A 22,686-nucleotide genomic window follows, 5' to 3' on the forward strand; every position below is an offset into this window, starting at 1 on the left:
AATAGAGCAGCCTCACTGGTTGCCAGTTCCACGTTCTGTTTGAGGCTCTTGCTTAAATGATGAAGTGTCTTGCTGGCTGTAGTGCCCGTTCTCCCTGGGAATGGCACCTGTACGTGAGCCCTCTTCCTTCTAAATAAGCCTTCACAAGAACGGATTTTCGTGGGGGCTGCTGTCCTGGAATTTTGCATCAGTCAGGTGACTCCAGGGACAAATTACTATTTTTTCTCTTCTGCCTTTGAACAGCTCTTTCTGAGAATGATGGCTTCCTCTTACTCCCTTAGCAAATGCAGATGATGACCTTGAGTAAGCTTCGGTAGCCTTCTGAATGGAAGATAGGAAATTGGTATTTTCTGGGGAAATGCAGAATTGGCGGCTCCGTTCCTGCCTAGGCCACACCAGTCTGCCTGGTGGCTTTCCAGAAATTATTTGGCAAAACTGGAAGCACTGCCTGCAGGACATACGGCAGGAGCCCGCTCAGTGTGGTCCAGAGGAAGACGACTACTCTAGGGTGTATCATCATCGTCTTTTGATTCAATGCATAGGACCCTTTGGTGGAGTCAGTTCTTGCCCCCGAGACAGATCTGAGGCTGCTGCTGCTGCTGCTGCTCCTCCACCTGTCTCAGGACAGGGTTGCCTGCCAGAGTCAGACTCCTCTTCCGGACACAGGAAGCGCATATCCACCTACCAGAAAAAAACAGGAAGGTCGTATGCAAATAGGGTCTTTCTCTCTGACCAGAAGAGGCTTTAAAAAGCAGAACTGCTTGCTAGAAATTACATGACAACTGTTTAGGTTTGATTACAACATGTATATTGCCTTGAGGCAGGGTTTCTCAACCTCAGCCGCTTTAAGATGTGTGGACTTCAACTCCCAGAATTTCCCAGCCAGAAGTCCACACATCTTAAAGTGTTAAGGTTGAGAATCCCTGCTTTAAGGTGTGGACAGGGGCAACAAGCGTGTTCCTATACACTCTGAAGGACTTTTTGGAGATTGAAACCAAGCACTGTGCAGCCTATACACAAATACACAGCTGTTGTATGTTTATGTATGTATGTATCTGTATCTCACACACACTGTATATTTGTAAGTTGAAGATGTTGCATACATGGAGCCCTACAACATCCCTTGAGACCACACAAAGGCAGGACTTTATGTGGGATGCAGCGCCATTTAATGAAAAGTCTCACCAAAGAAGGGCAACGGGTGGGATCCCCATCTGCAATGCTGTGATTCCAGCAGCCTCTTAATTTCTGCTGGCTTTGCTCAATTTTACTCTGCATGTGGGCAGGAGAATCATGGTCCTCGCATTCTTCTGCAGCTTAAAGCAGAAGCTGACCCTGTGGCGAAGAGCGTGGGTGAGCATGGATGTTCAGAGGCACCTTCTTCCTGTGATCGCTAAAGCCTTGGTTCTCTCTGGTTATTTCCTTATTGGAGATACAGATTGTGACCACTTCTGGCCATTAGGATGTAAACTTGATGTTAGTCCATGATAGCAAAAAAAAAAAAAGTCTGGTCGCCCCTTTTCTAGCTCAAACATTTTAAAATCTTTTAGCGGAAAAAGGGCCACCAGACTCCTGATTTTACAATAATGCCAGTTGAACTCCTGGCGAGGTCCCCTTTTCTCAGCCCCAGCGGTTTCCCATGGCTGCCTTCTTTGTCTCCCTAGTCTAGCCTACAGCCCGGAGATCTCCTGGTGGTGCCTTGGCCATTCTCAATTCCACGCTTAGCCCAGCCAGGAAGCCCCCAGCAGCCCCTCCCCCTGCTGCAGCTCGGAGTCGTCTTCAGCCCCGCGGGACCCGAAGAACAAGCCGGGAAGCCTTTGTCCGCCTTCAGGGCCGGGCTGGGAGGGAAGCGGCGGGGGCGGGGCAAGGGTCCCTTCCTGGAAAGGGGCGCCCCGTCCGTCCAGCAGCCCAGCCGCGAGCGCCGGGACGGGCGCCTCCTCCGCGCCACGCCGCGGGTCTCGCCTGCCCGTCCCGCCGCCGAGCCGAGCGGAGGCGCCTCGCTCGCTCGCTCCGCCCGCCGGGTCTGCCCTGCCCGCGAGCGGACTTCCCCGCCATAGCAGGGCGCTGTGAACGGAGCCGGGCAGCGCGGCCCCGCGGCGGCTTTCCTGCGCTCGTCCCGCCGGCGGGCGGCTGAAGCGGCCAGGAGGCGTCGGAGCCCGCCGCTCCATGTAGCCGTCCCGTCCGCCCAGCCCAGCCCAGCCCAGCCCAGCCCAGCCAGCCGAGCGGAGCCGGGCCGGCGCCGCGATGTCCTCCCCCGTGCGCTCGCCCACCCTGCGGCCCCATCGGATGAGGAAGGACGAGTCTTTCCTGGGGAAGCTCGGAGGGACGCTGGGCAGGAAGAAGAAAGCCAAGGAGGGTGAGTGGCCGGGCGGGGGCGCGCCTCCTCCGCAGCCCCGGGCGCGGCCGGCTCGCTTCTCGTGCGCCCTCGCCGCCGGTCGCCTGGCCAGGGGGAGGCGGCCCGGGCTCAGCCGCCGGGAAGCCTCGCCCGCCCGGGCCGCGCGAGAGGTCGGGGGCCCCGCTGGGCAGAACGCCGGGGCGGGCGGGGGCGCGCGCGAGCCCGGCGTCGGTCCGGTTTCTGGGTCGGGAGGAAACGCGCCGCGATGACCCCGAGACCGCCCGTGGCTTCCCCGCAAACAACCCCAGCCCCTAGCCAGGTGAGCGCCGCTGCCCGGGCTGGGCATGTTGTGCGAACGCAGCTGAGGCACCAAGCGCGGTGTATTGCCTCCGCTCCCTGAGAGTGCCGGGAGCGCATCTACTCGCCGGTAAATTCCCCCGGGGTAATAGATGTGAATAGGACCGAAGCCTTAGAACACCCGGCTTGATCTCTTCCTTCCATTTCCCTTCTCCGCATTTCCAGTTACTTGGGAATTGTCGTAGCCAGCTTGATTTGGCTGGTGCAAAATGGTCCTGGGGGGCCTTATTGCTCAGCCTGCTGGTTTACATTATTTATGTACTTATATAGACGCGCCCGACTGAAATCTCACTTGAGTTTTGCTTTGCTGTTAGGCAGGATCGGTAATGCTGTCCTACCATACAAGGTTGTTGTTAAGATACCTGAGTTTATGCATATGAGATAATGATGGTCATTTTCAAAATACTTGGCTGTATATTTGAAATTTAAGTGAACTAGTTAGGTCTCTGCTGCCCCAGTAACCAGATGCTGGATTTACTGATGCTGCAGAAGAAAATGGAGACCAAGAGTCCATCAGCGAGGGTGAGAATTAAGCAGGGACTCACTGAATGGGATGATCCCTGGCCCTCGTGTCCCCAAGCTGGAGAAAGGGTTAGCTGAACTGTGGGAGTTTTTGTGGTGTGCAATCAACTAGGTTGCAAAATGGGAACGTAGTTATGAGTTCTGTAACACTAGAATGAGCTCCAGAGCAGTTGCTTTTGCTTTTTAGAGACTCATAAGCTGACTGGCAGTAGGAATCGTAGAAACCTAGGGTTGGAAGGGACCTCGGAGGTCTTCTAGTCCAACCCCTTTTTATGCCAGAGTCCTTTTTATCTTGGTCCCTCTGAGTTGAGCTCCATAGGGATTTAATATGTCTGTGTATTTATCTTGGTGTTGCATCAGCGGCAGCAAATTGAAACCGGTTTGTCTTTTTTCAGGATGATTTTTGCTTGCAGTTCTGAGATCTCTTAGTGGTCTCTTGTCCAAGTAATAAGCGGATCCAATCCTGCTGAGCTTTTTGAGATCAGCCAAGCTATGTGCCGACTAGTGTTCATTTCCTTGCCCAGAGATGGGGGAAAAACAGTAAGAAAAGATATGGATCCATTTATGGATTAATGTTAACATTTTAAAACCAATCTGAGTATTAAAGACTGGCATAATTTGGAAGAGCAAAGCTCTCTCCAGTGAATGTCAGCTTTGTGGACATGTCCATGAAGTTTTCTTGGCAACTGTGTAGAATTGGTTTGTCGTTGCCATCAACTGGGTGTTTTGTTTTGTTTTGTTTTTTAAAACTTTCTGGCCATTTTCTGGTGGTCTCCCATCCAAGGACTAACCCAGCCTCACCCTGCTTAGCTGCCAAGGTTGGCCAGGCACTGCATCAATGAATTTTCATGGTAGGAAAGCTTTCACGCCTGGGTTCTGGATCGTTTCGCTGGGGTGAAGGTGATTGCACCGAAGCAGGGCCGGTCCATGCTCTGCCCATTCCCCTGGCACAGCGCCTCTGCCTTTTCTGGCTGCACTGCAGAGGGACCTTGTTGGGTGAGACCCTTCCTGGCGTGGGGATTCCGAAATGAGGAAAACTGTGCTGGTTTTCTCCTAGCAATGCAGTTTTGGAGCTACTTGCCCGATGGATCTTGCAGAGAGCCAGTTCTAGTCCTGTCCTGGGCGCCAAGCCCACTGGGGGACTTTGGACCAGTCCTCCACTCTCCTCTCAGCCCAGAGAGAAGGGCAGGGCAAACCGGTTCTGAAAAAGCTGCCAAGACAATTGCAAGTGCTTCTCCAGGCAGTTGCCAGGAGTCAAGACTGACTGGAAAGCACAAAAAATATAAAATATAAGTCCTAAGGGCACTCCACTCTTGGTCCTTCAAAAAGCCATTTAAGGGCAGTGCCACATAGCCCCCATTTTCACCCCCAGGCTTTCAAAATAGTTTCCACATCAGGCTGTGACTGTCTTCACTGCTGCTGAGGAGGGTTGGCAGTGAGCTGATTGACGTTCTGCTGCCTGGTCAACCAAGGAGTGTAAACTTTAGCAACCATCCACCGATACGGAAGTGATTTGCCACTGGCATTTCCTGGGATGTTGTTTTGACTTCCCTGTTCAGCCTCCAGCCTTCTAGGATGCCTCCTCTTTGTCTTCCTAATCTCACCAACAGACCCAAGATCCCCTGGTGGTCCCCCATCCAAGTACTAACAAAGCTTCACTCTGCTGGGCTTCCAAGCGCACCGAGTTCAGCTAGTGCAGAGGAGAACAAGATAACCTTGAAGAAAGGAATTAAGGGCAGTTACATAAACAATAGCTTAGCCTCGAAAGAGAGGAGGTGGTGAGGGAAAAACTCAGGATTGGCGTACCTGGATTCTTGTGGGTATAAGAAAAGTGAGAGAGAAACTCTACCAGGTTTTCAAGATCCTGTTATTATACCCCACAACAATAAAGTAGAGTTCCCGCAGTGCTTGCATATTTTGTTGCCTCACCTGGCTTACCACGAAGGGCGACAGCTGTGTTCTGCCACCTGCTGCATCCTTTCTCCATGGAGATGCCCTGGCTGATGCTCAGGGGTTCACATCCCTGTGGGGTTTCAATACCACACACATAAAAGCAGGCAGAGCTTCGTTGGCACCGTTGTGGCTGCCATCTTGCCAGTTTTGGCCACCCCCTGCAGATACTGCCTTGAGTCTGACCTGCAGCCAGCTAAACGGGTACCCACAGCGTCCACCCCAAGCCGCAGTGATGCAAATGGGAATTCTGCACTTAGTACGTCTGTCATCTCACCACAGGCCGGGGTGGGCCGTCTTTGCTCGAGCGCCTCAGTAGACTTTGCCCAGCTGGGTGAGGAACCCCCCCATTTTGAGGGGTCCAGGCTGATACAGGACCCTGAAGCATGTGCAAGGGTGATGACACCCATTTTGCCTCCTTTTCCCCTATTTCTTTATGATATATTTTAAAAGAGGATAAGAAATGTACGCAACAGAGGTATCTACAGTTATAATCGAAATTATTCAGCCCCCATTGCAATTCAGGTTGATTGTCAAAATGTACAGACTTTCAGCTGTTTCAAAAGCAATTGAAATAGCTCAACACAACGAATGCTTCAAGTGGTGTCCCCAAAGTCAACTGAAAATGCAACTTAGAATGACTTCTCCAGGCTCAAAATCATTCAACCCCCTGAATAGAATCCGTCACAACAGCACACATGCAGTAGGCAAAACAGGTGTTGTCTCAAGCACACCTGATGCAACTAATCAGGGGCTTCAGTAGTTGCACCGGATGCGGTTGAGCTGGAACACGTGAAATACCCGAACTGGCTGGGGGTCTGTGGAGTGTCACGTTGGACTGCACGTTAGAAATACAGTCTGGCTGAGTCAAAAGAATGGTCCAAAACAAGGAACAGGACACAAAAAGATAGCAAAGGCCCTGAATGATCCTAGAGACACCGTTGGAAGCACAGTTTGCAAGTTCAAAGTTCAAGGACAGAGCGGTGACTCTGCCTGGATGGGGCAGAAAAAGGAAGCTGTCAGTGGCTGCAGCCAGATTTCTGAGAAGGCAGGTGGAGAGAAATCCTCGAGTGACTGCAAAGACCTGCAGCAAGTCTTGGTGGCAACAGGCACTGAGGTTTCAGTGAGCAGTAAGGCGCGCACTAAACACAGAAGGTTCCCATGCCAGAACTCCAAGACGTACACCACCGCTGACCCAAAAGCACAAGAAAAGTCAGCTCCAATATGCCCAAAGTCATATCAGTAAGCCACAGAAGTTTGGGGATTCTGTTCTGTGGAGCGATGAAAGAAAACTGGAACTTTTCGGCCCGATGGATCAGTGGTATGTCTGGAGGAAAAAGAATGGAGCATATGCTGAAAAGAACACTCTGCCTACAGTTAAGCATGGTAGTGGCTCGGTGATGCTCTGGGGCTGCTTTGCATCCTCTGGCACTGGAAACCTGCAGCGTGTGGATGACAAGATGGAGTCACTGAAGTATCAGGAAATCCTAGGAGAAAACGTCATGCCGTCTGTAAGGAAGCTGAAGCTTGGGCGTCACTGGACCTTCCAGCAGGACAATGGTCCCAGGCATACCTCAAATTCCACTAAGGCTTGGATGCAGAAGAAGTCCTGGAAGGTTCTACAGTGGCCATCACAGTCACCTGACTTGAACCCCATAGAAAATCTCTGGTGGGATTTGAAGAAGGCGGTTGCAGCACGCAAACCCAAGAATATGACTGAACTGGAGGCCATTGCTCATGAGGAATGGGCTACGATTCCTCAGGAACACTGCCAGAAGCTGGTGTCTGGCTATGCATCTCATTTGCAGCAGGTCATAACAGCAAAAGGATGTTCTGCTAAGTACTGAAGATGCTTGCCATGAAGGGGTTGAATAATTTTGAGACCGGAGAAGTCATTATAAGTTGCATTTTCGGTTGATTTTGGGAACACCACTTGAAGCATTCGTTGTGTTGAGCTGTTTCAATTGCTTTTGTTTGATTTGCTCACTGCAAACAGCTGGAAGTCTGTACATTTTGACAAGCAACCTGATTTGCAGTGGGGGCTGAATAATTTCGATTACAACTGTAAATCAGATACAGATAGAGAAAAATGGACGGATAAGCAAGAAATCTGAACAGCATGAAAGTAAAAAACTAATCTATTCCAGCGCATCATTAGAAGCTTGTAGTATTATATTTCCTGTTCATTTTTTAGTCAAAATCCACATGTCCTTGTTAAGTTTTAAGCAAAAAAATGCTCGCTTAACATTGTTCAGATGACTGAAAGAAAATCATAGAGGATGATGCATTCCACTAATACTCTAAATCATACATTAAGTGAAAATATAGGCTCTAAAATCCCACTTTTGGGTGTGGTACAATTCCAGGGATAAGATTGAATCCAAAAATGTTTTCCAGTTAAAATTAAATTCTGCATTGGATTTGCTTTATAAAGACAGTGTTCTTCTATACCAGTGTTTTTCAACCTTACCAACTTTAAGCTGTGCTGGCTGAGGAATTCTGGGAGTTGAAGTCCACACGTCTTAAAGTTGCCAAGGTTAGGAAACACTGTTTTAGACCTCTGCCATTCTTCCCAAGCCTCTCATGCCTCCCCCAGCCCCCAGGGTGAAGACTTCCCGCTGACCCCCTCTCTCACAGGAAGGATACTGGCTGGCCATCAGTTTCTGGGGCCACGGTCGCTGTTTTCGGGGTGCGTCATCGTGTCACCTCGATGGTGTGGCGATTTGGATGCCACAGGCTTGGCTGAGCACCAGAAAGTCTATGAGGGCAGTTGTCACTGCCAGCCCTGCAAAGCACAGAGCTCCAGATCAGAATACAATTAGTCTAATAGGTTAGAAGTTGGATATGTGGTTCATAAAACAGCTGTGCTGCACTAAAATGAACTCTTCCGTGCCATGGGGTTGCCAACTGCAATGCTGAAATGCTTATTGTCGAGAAAAACCAGGTGGTAGAAGGACAGAAGCGGCTTTATGTCAAGTTAAAATGGCTAGTTATGAACTTCAGCGTTTTTATACTTACTGGGACTTGGCTGTTCTCAAAGAGCTAAGCAGGCTTGGACCTGTATAGTACTGGATGGGGGACCACTAGGAGATCCTAGGCTGTAAATTTGGAAGTCAGAAACATCCTGGAGGAAGTCAATGGCCAACCACTTCCATAACATTGCCAGGAAAACTTCATGTCTGTGGGTCCGCAGGGTTGAGATTCACTGTTACAGCAAAATTTCAGTGTTTTGGATCAGCATTTCTGCCAAATGGGGAGATTGTAGACTTTGGAAGAATGGACCAGAAATGATTGCAAAGAACCACAGCACGGATGACTGAGGGAACTTTTACCTCCTTGCCCTTAGCTTCTAAACGGGTATAACAGGAGGCTGTTATTTCTCATCGTGTTTCTCGTATGGCCGTCAGGAAATCCAACGGTCACTTCCGTTCGTTGATACCGTTTTGATTGCTGAGCTGATCAGAACATTCCTGGCCTTGAGGCTGTTGCACAAAGTGGGAAGGGAAGCGGAGCAGCTTCTTGTGAACGTTGGTGAAATCAATCCCTTCAAACTTCATTTCAGGGATGGCAGGTTCAGACTCCATCTAAGCTTAAAGCTTAAAACACCGTAAATCAGTATGTCTCAAGCTTGGCCGCTTGAAGATGGGTGGACTTCAGTTCCCAGAATTCCCCAGCCAGCTGGGGAAGTTGAAGTCCACCCATCTTCAAGCGGCCAAGCTTGAGAAACACCACCACAAACGCTTTAATCATAGGCCCTGCAACGCCTTGCATTCAAAGTGGAAAAGGTCACCTGAAGTGTACATGTGTGTGTGCGTGATGCTTATGTGTATGTGTATGTGGGACCTATCAGTTACACCCCCACAGGGAAACAGACCTTTCCCAGGATTGCTTTGCTGCTCTCACTAAGAGGAGCCAAGTGAAAAATGCAGCCTGGGGAGCTTAGTTCCAGACCGGCTGATTCAGGAGAATGTCCCGCGGGGTTCAGGATTCCTGAGATCCAGGATCAGAGGAGGCCATTTGGTTGCCAAGTGTGGATCAAAGGAAGGACCTTCCCTCAGGCCTCCTGGCCCACAGCGCTTCCTTTCATCTTCCCTTTTCCAAAGAGCAAAAGATCTTCTTTTCTCCAGTGGTGAAATGCTGCACACTCAGCTACGGTTTAATTCAAGGGGCTTGCTCCGAATGCCAGATCAGCGAATTTGCAATCCAGCTGTGAAGGGGGGGGTCTCTGATCTGGCTCCCCCCCTTGACAGATGCTCCCATGTGCGCTCCCACACATGACAACATCAGGGGGTGCTGGCAGGAGACAGGGAAAGCTTTACAAACTACTGATAGCGGAGACACACTTTTTCCATTGCATTAAACACTCAGGATAAATGCTGCTCGGACGCTGCTTTTGGGGTGTGGAGGCCCGAGCATCATGCCCCCCTTCTTGGGGGTTCCTCTCCTCTCCTGCTTCCTGGATTGGAAGGTGCCGGGCCGAGAGGGGTGCTTTCGATGGCTGTGCTGTGGCAGGCAGGGCGTTCGGCTGCTTTGCAGGTGATCCAGTTGATCCTACAAGGAATCCTTCCTTCTGGGAAGGCAGCGGCCTGTTGGTGTCCCTCCAGCACTCCAAGATGGTACAGCCAAAATTTGCCCTGAGTCCAGGCCAAGGGAGGGTGATTTTAAGGGCAAAGAGCCCCCAGGGAGCCTTCAAAAAGTTGGGAGATGTTTCCACCTGATCCCTCAGATTTTGGCAGCCTCTTGCATTCAGTGGTGGTGATGAAGGGCTACGGCCAGCAGCCCCCTCTTGTCTACCCACCTGGGAGGCTGAATTCCTGCATTTGTTTCTTGTGGCCCCTGACTGTGGTCTCCCACCGTTTCCTGGCCCATGTGCACGGTGGAAATTGTTTTGCAGTTCCTCACATAATAGGAAATGTCTTTTCCTTAGTCTTCTGGAAAGCATCGTCTCTGGTATTTCCCTTATGGGGTGTTGTGGTGGGGGGGGGAGAGAAACCCAGCGGAGGCCTTGAGCAGATGGTGTTGTCCGTTGAATTTGTTTCCAGGATGGGCTGGGATTGTTTTTGGTTTGGCTCATCAAGCAGAAGGCTTTGGGTGAACTGGGAGGACTGCGCGTGGATGAAAACGCTTTCACTGATGAACTAGAGAAGAGAAAAATGTTGTGGGTGGTTTCCTTACCTAAAAACTGAATGCTTGCCCATTAAGCGAACCCGTTCAGCAAAAGTTGAGTTCCCACTTTCCAGGTATTTCATGCTGCACCCACAACCACTATCTGCAGGTTTTGTGGACTGCGACTCCACGGTGAAGCTTTTTGGCTACTTAGTCTATTTATTTATTTATTTATCAAATTTTTTCACCACCCATCTCCTCTGAGTGGATCTCATCTGAATTGTTTGGTTTTCCATTCTTTAACTTGGAAATAAATGGTCTGTATTAGTAGCATTATGTCCCTCTGTTTATTTTCTAAAGGAGCGTTTCTCAACCTTGGCAACTTTAAGATGTGTGAACTTCAACTCCCAGAATTCCCCAGCCAGCATGGCTGGCTGGGGAATTCTGGGAGTTGAAGTCCACACGTCTTAAAGTTGCCAAGGTTGAGAAACACTGTTCTAAAGAAATGGTTTTTTTCCAAAATAACTGAATCTAGTTGAGACTCATGAAGTCATGAAGGGAGTAGTACAGAGCTACAGACAGGAATAGCGACTGGGCGTGGTATGAACCTTTCATAAAATGTGTTACAGTGGCCGGAAAAGGTGCTGCCAGATTCCTCTGACCCATTTCTTTCAAGTTTCTTGAAAACAACTGAAGACCTGGTTTTGCCACCTTGCCTGGGGTGGGGAGGGAAGTAATCACTCCTGGAGATGGCTGGTGCCCTAAAATGGCCCTTTAGATATATACGAGCTGTATTTTAATTATCATCGTCATTTGGATTTTATACTATATTTATGTCTTATATTGTATTTGATATTTATGTTTATGATATTTTAATGCTTTTATCGCTATTGTAAACCACCCAGAGTCCCTCCTTTGGGGGGGAGATGGGCGGTGGCAAAATTTAATAAATAAATAAATAAAATAAATAAAAGTAGATCTTTTATGCCCAGAAGGACCTCAAATAGGAGCATCCGGCACCCAACGAAAAGCTCAGGAACATGTTCTGGGTGAAAAATCAGTTAGGTTTGGCCAATCTCCAAGTTTGTATGAAATGTGGATAATTTCACATTAGAATTATCAGCTGTTTTCCAAAGGAACATCTCTCAGGAGACTGCATTTGCCCTGTCTCATGGACTTGCTGGTAGTGTTGGCCAGATTAACTTTTCTTAGGGTTCTCTAGATGTTTGAATTAAAATATTGAAAAAAGGGCTAGTGAGCTTTTTCGTAGAGGGCACAAAATACCCCTTTGGTCCAAAGGTCTGTTCAAGATCGTCTGGCCTATTCTGAATACACTGTTTACCAAAAGCATTATTTGGAGAGTGCACAGCATTTCCATTCTTTGCTTTGTTCTGGCTTTTAGCCCTTCTTACTTCAACCCAGCTTTGAGATGGGAAATTTCATTCCTGCCCATTTATTCGTTCCTTCCCCCGATCAAGCAGATGATAAGAGAAATCCCTGTTTAATTTGGAAACAATGGACCTCTCTTACCTTTGACTTGTGGGCCTCCTGAAAGCACCAGCTGCTTTTTTTTTAATTAAAAAAGAATTACAAAAGGTTATGAACCATGAAGGATCAAAGACATGTAAAAAGAATAAAAGACTAACATACAAATAGTAAGATACAAGGTAAACAAGTAAACATGGGATCTGAAATGTCAGGAAAAATAACAGTTTTTCAACATTATTAGTTACTCGTTATAAAATGTGTCTCATCAATTTTTTAAAGGAAAAACTGAACATTGCTGTTTAAATTAATAATACCCAATTAACACAGTGTAAATCACTGACTACAGTTATAGGCTATAATTAATAAATAAATAAATAAATAAAGAGTGAGTGAGTGAGTGTTATAGGCTATAATAAATTAGATCAACACTAAAATCAAATGCTTTAAGGGTTATTCAAATCATTTTATCTGCACATAGAGGTGTCTGCAGGGTGTGGTCAAAAAAGTCAAGCTGGTGGCCACAATGGGATCAAAACTCAGGCTCCTTTTTGTGTGATACGAGGCAGAGCTTCAATCTCACTGCTATGGCCACCAGCTTGACTTTTTTGACCATATCCTACAGACACTCCTGTCTACACCCTTAAAAAATTGTGCCAAGGTAGGAAACAACTTGGCCCCGGGGTTATTGTTTCTCCAACTTGGTTCTAAATGCAAAGAAGAGCAAAAGATTTGAGGAATGTGTTTTTTCCAGATTTTTTTCAAGCTTAGCAAATAAAAAGATTGCCACAACGATTTCCTTTTTTCTTTCCTTCTTACCTCATCTAGTGTTTGTTATATATACACTGATATAGTGCAGGTGGCAGCAACCTGTCTGAACTGAAAAATTAAGCTGGGTTGGATCTGGGTAGGGCTTGGATGGAAGACCACTGGGAAATTTTAGGGTGGGAGGCTAGAAAAAACATCTCAGTTGAAAAGCCATCCTAGAAGAAAGCCGTGTCAAATCACTTCTGTCGTGTTGTCGCAGAAACTCCATGGACAAGGAGTTCATGAACTCCTGTGAGTTGAGTTTAGACTAAATGCAGCTTTATATTTTTAAAAACCTTTTTTTAAAATCAACATAGATGTTTTTTCTTCAGCATTCCTGAAGTTATCAGCATCAGACATAGAATGGTTTGGCACCAGGAGTCTGCATAATTCTGACACTGTGAATTCCTTCTTTCTGATATACCAGGGATTTTAAATCAATATTTTTCTACAGGTGTAACCTTTACTACTACTACTAATAATTATAATATATCCAGTCTGCAGCAGGCTTGGCCCCAGGGAAGGATTCCAAGGAACAATAAGCGGAAGTGTTTTGATCCAGTGGAATGTTTAAAAGATACAGCGAAAAGATGGGGTAGCAAAAACGTTAACATTTTGGCATGTTCTCATTGATTGAGATACTGTTCCAATTTTAAAGTAACTGAATTTGTTTCTCAAGGCCTTGCATAGTTTTCTCTTTTTTTCCCCTCTTTTTTTCAGCTTTCAGCTTCTTTAGCTTTTTCCTCCAAAGTGCCATATTAGTGGGGCCTCACAGAAGATTATATTTGAAATAAATGCTTCTTCTTTTCAAAGGAGGTCTCATTGTAGGGCTCTTGATAAGAAGAAAAATTCTGATTATCAGAGCTTGTCTATAAAATTGTCCATGGATGGACCTTGGTATTTGCAAATACAGTTCAGTGTTATTTAGTGTTATCCTTGATTCTTATTAATTGTCACTGTAAATATTTGTACAAAGTTGTTGTGCTTGCATTTTGAAAGACACTGAAGATCTAGAGGAGCTAAATGCAGACTCCTTGCTTATCCTTCCCTTATCTAGAATATTTTTCTTCATTTTGGTACTTTCACATTCCATTCATAAATGCGTTGTTTGCATTTATATTTCTTAAAAAGTCGTGTAACTGCACCTTTTAAATTTGAGTTGACATGTGAGGAGCCAGTGGGTTTGCAATGAATGGGGGGTGGGTGCATCACTTGGTGCCCAGCAATAATGCTGCCAACACAACAGTAAGTTTTGCATGGCTGCTCCGTGTGGGCATAAGGGTGTGGTTGATTGTGTTGCCTTGTTCACCCTTGGGAGAAAAGATTGCAGATGGGGATTGGGCAAGGATGGGAATCTCTACTTTGACTTCCTTAACTATGACTTGCATTTTGCTCCCTCTGTAACGTTTTGGTGTTTGGTAGCACCAGAAAATTTCCCTAAGATTTCCCTCCTGTTAACAGCTTTTGTGAACGGGACGCGGTGGCGCTGCGGGTTAAACCGCTGAGCTGCCGATCGGAAGGTCGGCGGTTCGAAACCGCGCGGCGGGGTGAGCTCCCGTTGCTCGTCCCAGCTCCTGCTCACCTAGCAGTTCGAAAACATGCCAATGTGAGTAGATCAATAGGTACCGCTTCGGCGGGAAGGTAACGGCGTTCCGTGAGTCATGCTGGCCACATGACCCGGAAGTGTCTATGACAACGCCGGCTCCAAGGCTTAGAAACGGAGATGAGCACCGCCCCCTAGAGTCGGACACGACTGGACTTTACGTCAAGGGAAACCTTTACCTTTACTTAACAGCTTTTGTGAGGCTCTGTGGTTCTTAATTGACAATTCAGGAGTAATTAGATGGATGGGCGGATGTGCAAGGAACCCCCAGCTTGAAGTGGTAGAGTGGCCACTTTGACAAGGGAAGGGAATTCTGCAAATTGAAGTCCACGCGTCTTAAACTTGCCAAGGCTGAGAAACGCTGATCTAAGGCATGACAGAGAAAGGAGATGTGTGAAAACAGGTCTCAATAAGTAGAATTTTCCTTCGCAGTCCAGCCTTGAATTACTCACTATTTACCAGTAGAGCCAATTGCTGCATTTCCATTCTGCACTATTCAGTAGGTGATACCATTTTGGACTGAAGTTTGGTTTAGTTTCTTGATTAGCAAGAGTAGTTTTATTTATTGGGCCTGTACAGTTAAGTGCAGTTTGTTGTTTATTCGTTCAGTCGCTTCCGACTCTTCGTGACTTCATGGACCAGCCCACGCCAAAGCTTCCTGTCGGTCGTCAACACCCCCAGCTCCCCCAGGGACGAGTCCGTCACCTCTAGAATACCATCCATCCACCTTGCCCTTGGTCGGCCCCTCTTCCTTTTGCCCTCCACTCTCCCTGGCATCAGCATCTTCTCCAGGGTGTCCTGTCTTCTCATTATGTGGCCAAAGTATTTCAGTTTTGCCTTTAATATCATTCCCTCAAGAGAGCAGTCTGGCTTTATTTCCTGGAGGATGGACTGGTTTGATCTTCTGGCAGTCCAAGGCACTCTCAGAATTTTCCTCCAACACCACAGTTCAAAAGCATTGATCTTCCTTCTCTCAGCCTTCCTTATGGTCCAGCTCTCGCAGCCATATGTTACTACGGGGAACACCATTGCTTTAACTATGCGGACCTTTGTTGTCAGTGTGATGTCTCTGCTCTTAACTATTTTATCGAGATTTGTCATTGCTCTTCTCCCAAGGATTAAGCGTCTTCTGATTTCCTGACTGCAGTCAGCATCTGCAGTAATCTTTGCACCTAGAAATACAAAGTCTTTCACTGCCTCTACGTTTTCTCCCTCTATTTGCCAGTTCTCAATCAAGCTGGTTGCCATAATCTTGGTTTTTTTGAGGTTTAGCTGCAAGCCAGCTTTTGCACTTTCTTCTTTCACCTTCATCATAAGGCTCCTCAGTTCCTCTTCGCTTTCAGCCATCAAGGTGGTATCATCTGCATATCTGAGATTGTTAATGTTTCTTCGAGCGATTTTAACTCCAGCCTTGGATTCCTCAAGCCCAGCTTGTCACATGATGTGTTCTGCGTACAAGTTGAATAGGTAGGGTGAGAGTATACAGCCCTGCCGTGCTCCTTTCCCAATCTTAAACCTGTCCGTTGTTCCGTGGTCTGTTCTTACTGTTGCTACTTGGTCGTTATACAGATTCTTCAGGAGGCAGACAATATGACTTGGTATCCCCATACCACTAAGAACTTGCCACAATTTATTATGGTCCACACAGTCAAAGGCTTTAGAATAGTCAATAAAACAGAAATAGATATTTTTCTGAAACTCCCTGGCTTTTTCCATTATCCATCAGATATTGGCAATTTGGTCCCTAGTTCCTCTGCCTTTTCTAAACCCAGCTTGTACATCTGGCAATTCTCGCTCCATGAATTGCTGAAGTCTACCTTGCAGGATCTTGAGCATTACCTTACTGGCATGTGAAATGAGTGCCACTGTTCGATAGTTTGAACATTCTTTAGTGTTTCCCTTTTTTGGTATGGGGATATAAGTTGATTTTTTCCAGTCTGATGGCCATTCTTGTGTTTTCCAAATTTGCTGGCATATAGCATGCATTACCTTGACAGCATCATCTTGCAAGATTTTGAACAGTTCAGCTGGGATGCCGTCGTCTCCTGCTGCCTTGTTGTTAGCAATGCTTCTTAAGGCCCATTCAACCTCACTCTTCAGGATGTCTGGCTCTAGCTCACTGACCACACCGTCAAAGCTATCCCCGATATTGTTATCCTTCCTATACAGGTCTTCCGTATATTCTTGCCACCTTTTCTTGATCTCTTCTTCTTCTGTTAGGTCCTTGCCATCTTTGTTTTTGATCATACCCATTTTGGCCTGGAATTTACCTCCGATGGTTCTAATTTTCTGGAAGAGGTCTCTTGTCCTTCCTATTCTATTGTCTTCTTCCACTTCCACGCATTGCTTGTTTAAAAATAATTCCTTATCTCTTCTGGCTAACCTCTGGAATTTTGCATTTAATTGGGCATATCTCCCCCTATCACTGTTGCCTTTTGCTTTCCTTCTTTCTTGGGCTACTTCTAGTGTCTCAGCAGACAGCCATTTTGCTTTCTTGGTTTTCTCTTTCTTTGGGATGTATTTTGTTGCCGCCTCCTGAACAATGTTGCGGACTTCTGTCCAGAGTTCTTCCGGGACCCTATCTACTAAGTCCAGTCCCTTAAAACTATTCTTCATCTCCACTGCATATTCCTTAGGAATATTAGTGAGCTCATATTCCTTAGGAATATTAGTGAGCTGATCTGTGGGTCTTCCCTAATCTCTTTAGTCTGATCCTAAATTGTGCAAGAAGAAGTTCTTGATCTGAACTACAGTCAGGTCCAGGTCTTGTTTTTACCGACTGTATAGATGTCCGCCACCTTTGGCTGCAAAGGATGTAGTCAATCTGATTTTGGTATTGTCCATCTGGGGAAGTCCATGTATAAAGCCGTCTCTTAGGTCGTTGGAAGAGAGTGTTTCTTATGCAGAGTGAGTTGTCTTGGCAAAATTCTATCAGCCTATGTCCTGCTTCGTTTTGTTCTCCCAGGCCATGCTTACCTGTAATTCCAGGTGTCATCTGACTGCCCACCTTAGCATTCCAGTCTCCCGTGATGAGAATAACATCTCTTTTAGGCGTGTTGTCCAGTAGGTGCTGCGGATCCTCATAGAACTGCTCTACTTCAGCTTCTTCAGCATCTGTGGTTGGGGCGTAGATTTGGATCACTGTGATGTTAGATGGCTTGCCCTGAATTCAAATTGAGATCATTCTATTGTTTTTTGGATTGTATCCAAGCACTGCTTTAGCCACTTTACTATTAATTATGAAGGCTACTCCATTTCTTCTGTGGTCCTCTTGTCCACAGTAGTAGATCTGGTGGTCATCTGATGTGAAGTGGCCCATTCCAGTCCATTTCAGTTCACTGACGCCCAGAATGTCTATCTTTAATCTTGACATCTCACCAATAACCACATCCAATTTGCCCTGGCTCATAGATCTTACATTCCAGGTTCCAGTGGTGTGTTGATCCTTAGAACATTGGATTCGCCGTTCACCACCAGCACCGTCGGCCGCTAGCCGTCCTTTCGGCTTTGAGCTAGCTGCGTCATCACGTCTGGGGCTAGTTGAGCTCATCCTCTGTTCCTCCCCGGTAGCATTTTGACCATCTTCCGACCTGGGGGTCTCATCTTCCGATGGTATACCGACATATCTCTGGTTGTACTGATCCATTGAGTTTTCACGGCAAGAATACTGGGGTGGGTTGCCATGACCTTCCCCAGGGATCGCATTTAGTCTGACCTCTCTGTCATGACCTTCCCGTCTTGGGTGGCCCTTCATGGTTTAGCTCATGGTGTCATTGAGGTGCTCAAGCTCCAGCACCACGACAAGGTAACGTAAGTGCAGTGCAAGGAACAAAACAACAATTGGTGCAATAATTTATTAAGTTAATTATAACATCATAATATGAAGAAAGGAGCTTCTAACCGAAAAGATGAATTGTTATATATTCAGAGTAACAGGTGAGAATTATACAAGGGCTGCAGCTTATAGTACAGTATTAATGAATTCTAAACTGATACCATGTGTATAATGTCATAAAATAACTGTAATTGTAGCCGTTTTTCTTCTCTTTTGGAGTTGCAGTACTGATATTGGCCAGCAGGGGCAGGATGTTCTACTTGTCCTGCTATTTTTCTGTCTTCCCCCTTGCTACTCCAGTACCCAATGTAGCCAACAGAGGGCAGACTTTCTGGGCATTAACTAGATCTGTGTTCCCATCTGCCACTGCAGTACAGCACGCTTTTGTAACTGTGGCTGCAGAGTTTCTCCAAGGTCATTTCCAAGGCTTAGCCCAGCTGGTTGTTGTGGGGATAAAATTGGGGAAGGGGAGGGCCCATCCGTACCATTGGGAAGTCTCAGAAAAGGTAGGATAGAAAGGAAATAGATCAGTCTTTTTCAAACCTGGCAACTTGGCTGGGGAATTCTGGGAGTTGAAGGCCACACATCTTAAAGTTGCCAAGTTTGAAAAACACTGAAATAGATTAATCAGTTGCTTTTGCTATTATGGAACGTAGCTTAGAAAAGGAAGTATTTTGACTTGAGTTTTACAATGATAATCTTCTCCTTTTTATCACAAATTTAGCAGGAAAAAGAGAAGTTCTTTGATTATTAAAAGTAGCATCAGTTTATTACCATATTCCTACATCCTCTTTTTCCCGATTTACAGAGGTGGGGAGCTAATTCAGAAGTCAAATGCTTAATATTTCAATTTTCCTGTCTTAATACAATTAATTTTTGAGTTCTTGGCTGGGCTGCAAGTTACAGGAAAATTGGAACAGGTGATAAATAATTGCAGTAATCTCAGGTATCCTTCCTTTATGATTATTATTGAAAGTTGCATTTTGAAATGCATCTCTTGAATTTTCAGAAGCTGAGTGTGCATATATTTTCACAGCTCGCTTGCAGCTCTTATGGCTAAGCTAGTATAGGACTGTCACTTTGGCTGTGCATCCCAGTTGTATTGTGACCTGTTCGTTGCATTGAATGACAAGGTCCTGAGGAAATATTCAGGGATGTATATGTATTTGCTTTAATTTAATAATAATAATAAAGAAAACAAAAGAATAAAATAAAAAAAGAAATAGAAAAACGTATTTCACATACAAGAATTTGTTCAGCTTAGTTTTTAAACAATTATTAACCCTCGACTTCACAAAGTAGGATTCGTCATGCCCTTATGTTGATAAAGAGACAGCCAAAAGCAACCACATTATCTATAATTCAAGAGTTTACTGGTTGGGTGGCTGTCTTTAAAACATTGAGCAGTGACCTTTTTGCTCTCCCCCATACTCAAGGAATCCATATTTTTTTCTCACCGTTCACATAATCCACATCTTTGAAGTATCTTGCTCTTTGCAACACCCTATTAAGCAAACTTGCAGATTTATGGGGCAATCATGGGCAAGCCTGTCTCATAGGAGGATGCATCACCCATTTTCTACTTCCAGCATAACAAAGTTCATGGCCAGCTCTTTTCAAAGTTTCTCTGGGGTGTTCGGTAAACACGGAACAGAATCTTTTGTTGAATTGATCTCTTCTGTGTCATTATTATTATTATTATTATTGTTCATTTTTAGGCAAAAATAAAGGGTACAGAAAATGCCTCACAAGCCAGCTTGATAGCTTCCTCCAATGAGATTGGAAGGCCAGTCTCCTGCAGGCAGGGATGCCCACACACTGTGGTCAAAAGAGTCACGATGGTGCAAATGAAGCTCTGTGATGTGCATCAAAAGCAGCGGCAGCTTCGATTGCGCTCTTGTGGCTGCCATCTTGGCTTCTTTTGACCACAGCCTGCAGATGCCCCTCAGAACAGGGTTCCTCAACCTTGGCAACCCTAAGCTGTGCGGGCTTCAACTCCCAGAATTCCCCAGCCAGCAAAGTTGAAGTCCGCACAGCTTAGGGTTGCCAAGGTTGAGGAACCCTGCCTCAGAAGGCAGTGGAGTGGGAAAATACAATTTCTGGCCAGAAAAGAGTTGCCCAGGACTCTCTTTGGAGACAGAAGGTGCAGTGGTTCCTCCCGCTCCAGCTTTCTGCAGGAGGGCTGCATTCTCAGTTTCGTTCCTCAGCACTAACGCTAAGACTTGGCGGTGTTCTTTGCGGGCACCTTGAAAGTGGAGGAATCTCCCACCCATGATCACCTTCCAGGCGCTCTTCACTGGGCTGGGCCAACGGAGTTCTTTGCAAGTGTTTGTCGGCCTCTGAAGCTGAAGTCCCTTGCCCAGTTTTTCTCACCGATTATTTCTGAAGAGCAAAGAACTAAACCAGTAAAATGTAAACTGAAAAGCCTTGATGAGCAGCAATGAAATATTATTCTGTGAGATTTTAAAAGGTCCGGGGATTCAACGAATTAGAGATGGAGTCCCCTGAACCTCGCCTTAAGAATCCCCTGATATGGCTGGAAAAAAGGTAGTGCTGTTTTTGTTGCTCGGGCACTGGACTAGAGAGTAGGGTTGGGGAGCCGGCTAAGATTATTTACTCACTGGCCACAACCAGAAGTCCTACAAATAAGGCATGTGAGGAAGAGAAGGGTTGAGGCAGTTGGGTGGTTTCCTCTGTTTTATCGTCTTCTTCCTGATCTTCCTGCAGAGTCATTTGTGTAGCTGGAAGGCTTGTGTTCTTAGACTTGCAAATGATTGCTCCCCATAATTGCAAGCAATAGTGGGCCTTTGCAGATCCAGACAGAAACTGTTCCTGCACGTTCCTTCTCTGTCCTTGGAGGGACCATCAGTTTAACAGTGAGTTCCTTGGTCTTCCTTTTCTGTTCCCTGTGCTTGAGAAGACATTTGAACTCTTAACTAAGACTTACATTCAGAGGAGGACACTAGAATTAGTTAACACCGATTAGATAACATTCCTCGGTTGACTTACGCTTGATTCTGGAGACAGAGCTCTGGCTGAATCTGTAAGCTTGATTGGAGATGGTTGCTTCTAAGTAGCTACCTGATTGCCTTGACAGAAGAGCAGTCTGGCCCAATTCAATCCCAGTTGCTGAGAACAGCTGAGGTAGTTTAAAAATAAAGACTGAGTGGACATAGTCACATGGTTTCTTTGGCAAATGTGGAAATAGTTTGTCATTGCCATCTGGGATTTTTTTTAACTTCCCAGTCTAGATTTTTGAGTGGTCCTCCATCCAAGTACTGATCAGGTCCAACCCTGATTTACTTTTTAAGACCAGCCAAGGTTGGCTAGGTGTTAACTGGGAGGTGGCTTCATCTGATGTTTTTTGCTTCCCAGGAACCCCAGTGAAGACAGAATTATGGTGTTTTAATCTAAGCATTTGCACACTTGTACATACGTATGTGTGTGTTTTCACACACATCATTCCTCCGTAAACAACTCCCTGTGTTTCTTTTCTTGCAAAGGTGAAGATGGACAAACTGATTTGAAAGTTTTGCTTCTGAAATTTGATTCTGTGAAGGTTCGTTGATGAAGGAAGTCAAAACTTGATATGCCATTCCGAACCACTGGAAATGCATGTCTGTTGTTGTTATTCGCCATCCATATGATTAACCCTGAAGAACTTACCATTTAAACTTTGTCAGAGGTGAAAAGAAAGAAATGAGAATGGGGAGCAAAGAACGATTACAGAGAAGGAAGGTTTATGTATTTCGGTTGGTTGGAATAATGGGGATAATGCTAAAATTACATTTTGAAATGTTTTAGAGGGTGTTTGAGTGAAGGTGGGCATCATTTATTCGATTCCCTCAAGGCCCTCAAAGGGCTCTGAAATCAAGGGTGGCCATTAGCAATGCAGTGAGAGAGACACGGACTTCACACAAGTGCCAAATTCGGCACTATGGTTGTGTCCATTTGCATAAATGTCAGTGTTAATCACTCTGAAGCAGATATGGAGAAATTTGTCACAAAGCCAACAGCATGGTTTTGCTTCCTGCTTGTAAGCAGCTTTGCTAGTTGTGGTGAGCTGAAATTTGTAGATCAGTGTTCCTCAACGTTGGGAACTTTAAGATGTGTGGACTTCAACTCCCAGAATTCCCCAGCTGGCCATGCTGGCTGGGGAATTCTGGGAGTTGAAGTCCACACATCTTAAAGTTCCCAACGTTGAGGAACACTGATCTGGATAGCCAGGGAAGGTGACTTTTGCTTATTCCTGTCAAATTGCTTGAAATGGAGAATGCATCAGAAAAACTAAAAGGAATAACACTTGTTCCTATTTGCAGTGTTGTCACTGATAAAATAGCAAAGTTCAGTGTTTTGATTCTCCATAAATCAAATACTTTGTTTGCACCTGCTTCATGTTATTTAAAAAGACCTGGTTGTTTATACCTAGCATTCTAATTGACTGTTAAACTGAGATCTTTTTGAGTAGGTAAGTCCTCCATCACAGCTTGCTTCACTCAGAGGGCACTTGTGTCCCATAATTAGCTGGTCTGTTCAGTGGCTTCTAGCAGCTGCTGTTTTCCAATACTGTGAAGTTCAGATCTTAGAGCAGAAATAACTGCAGCTAAAATTAAATAGTTGTTATCATCTAGCTTCTTTTGAATATCCAGATTACCATTCACAGAAGCTCATTTGTAGGGACAATGT

At 45.9% G+C, this 22,686-nt stretch overlaps 1 protein-coding gene across 2 annotated transcripts in view; it reads left to right on the forward strand.

The window, feature by feature from the left end:
- Positions 1–2,193: 2,193 nt before the first annotated feature.
- PARVB (parvin beta) overlaps positions 2,194–22,686 on the forward strand; it is a 50,728-nt gene continuing 30,235 nt past the window's right edge. Inside the window, exon 1 of one of the 2 annotated variants that reach the window (XM_063308281.1) lies at positions 2,194–2,356. In XM_063308281.1, coding sequence (XP_063164351.1) covers positions 2,245–2,356 — 112 coding nt within the window. In that variant the 5' untranslated portion in view covers positions 2,194–2,244. Of the gene's footprint in view, positions 2,357–20,764; positions 20,877–22,686 lie in introns of those variants that run through there. The other variant, XM_063308284.1, reaches the window with a different exon arrangement.

This window comes from Candoia aspera, chromosome 7 (genome assembly GCF_035149785.1).
Source record: "Candoia aspera isolate rCanAsp1 chromosome 7, rCanAsp1.hap2, whole genome shotgun sequence".
Lineage (NCBI taxonomy): Eukaryota > Metazoa > Chordata > Lepidosauria > Squamata > Boidae > Candoia > Candoia aspera.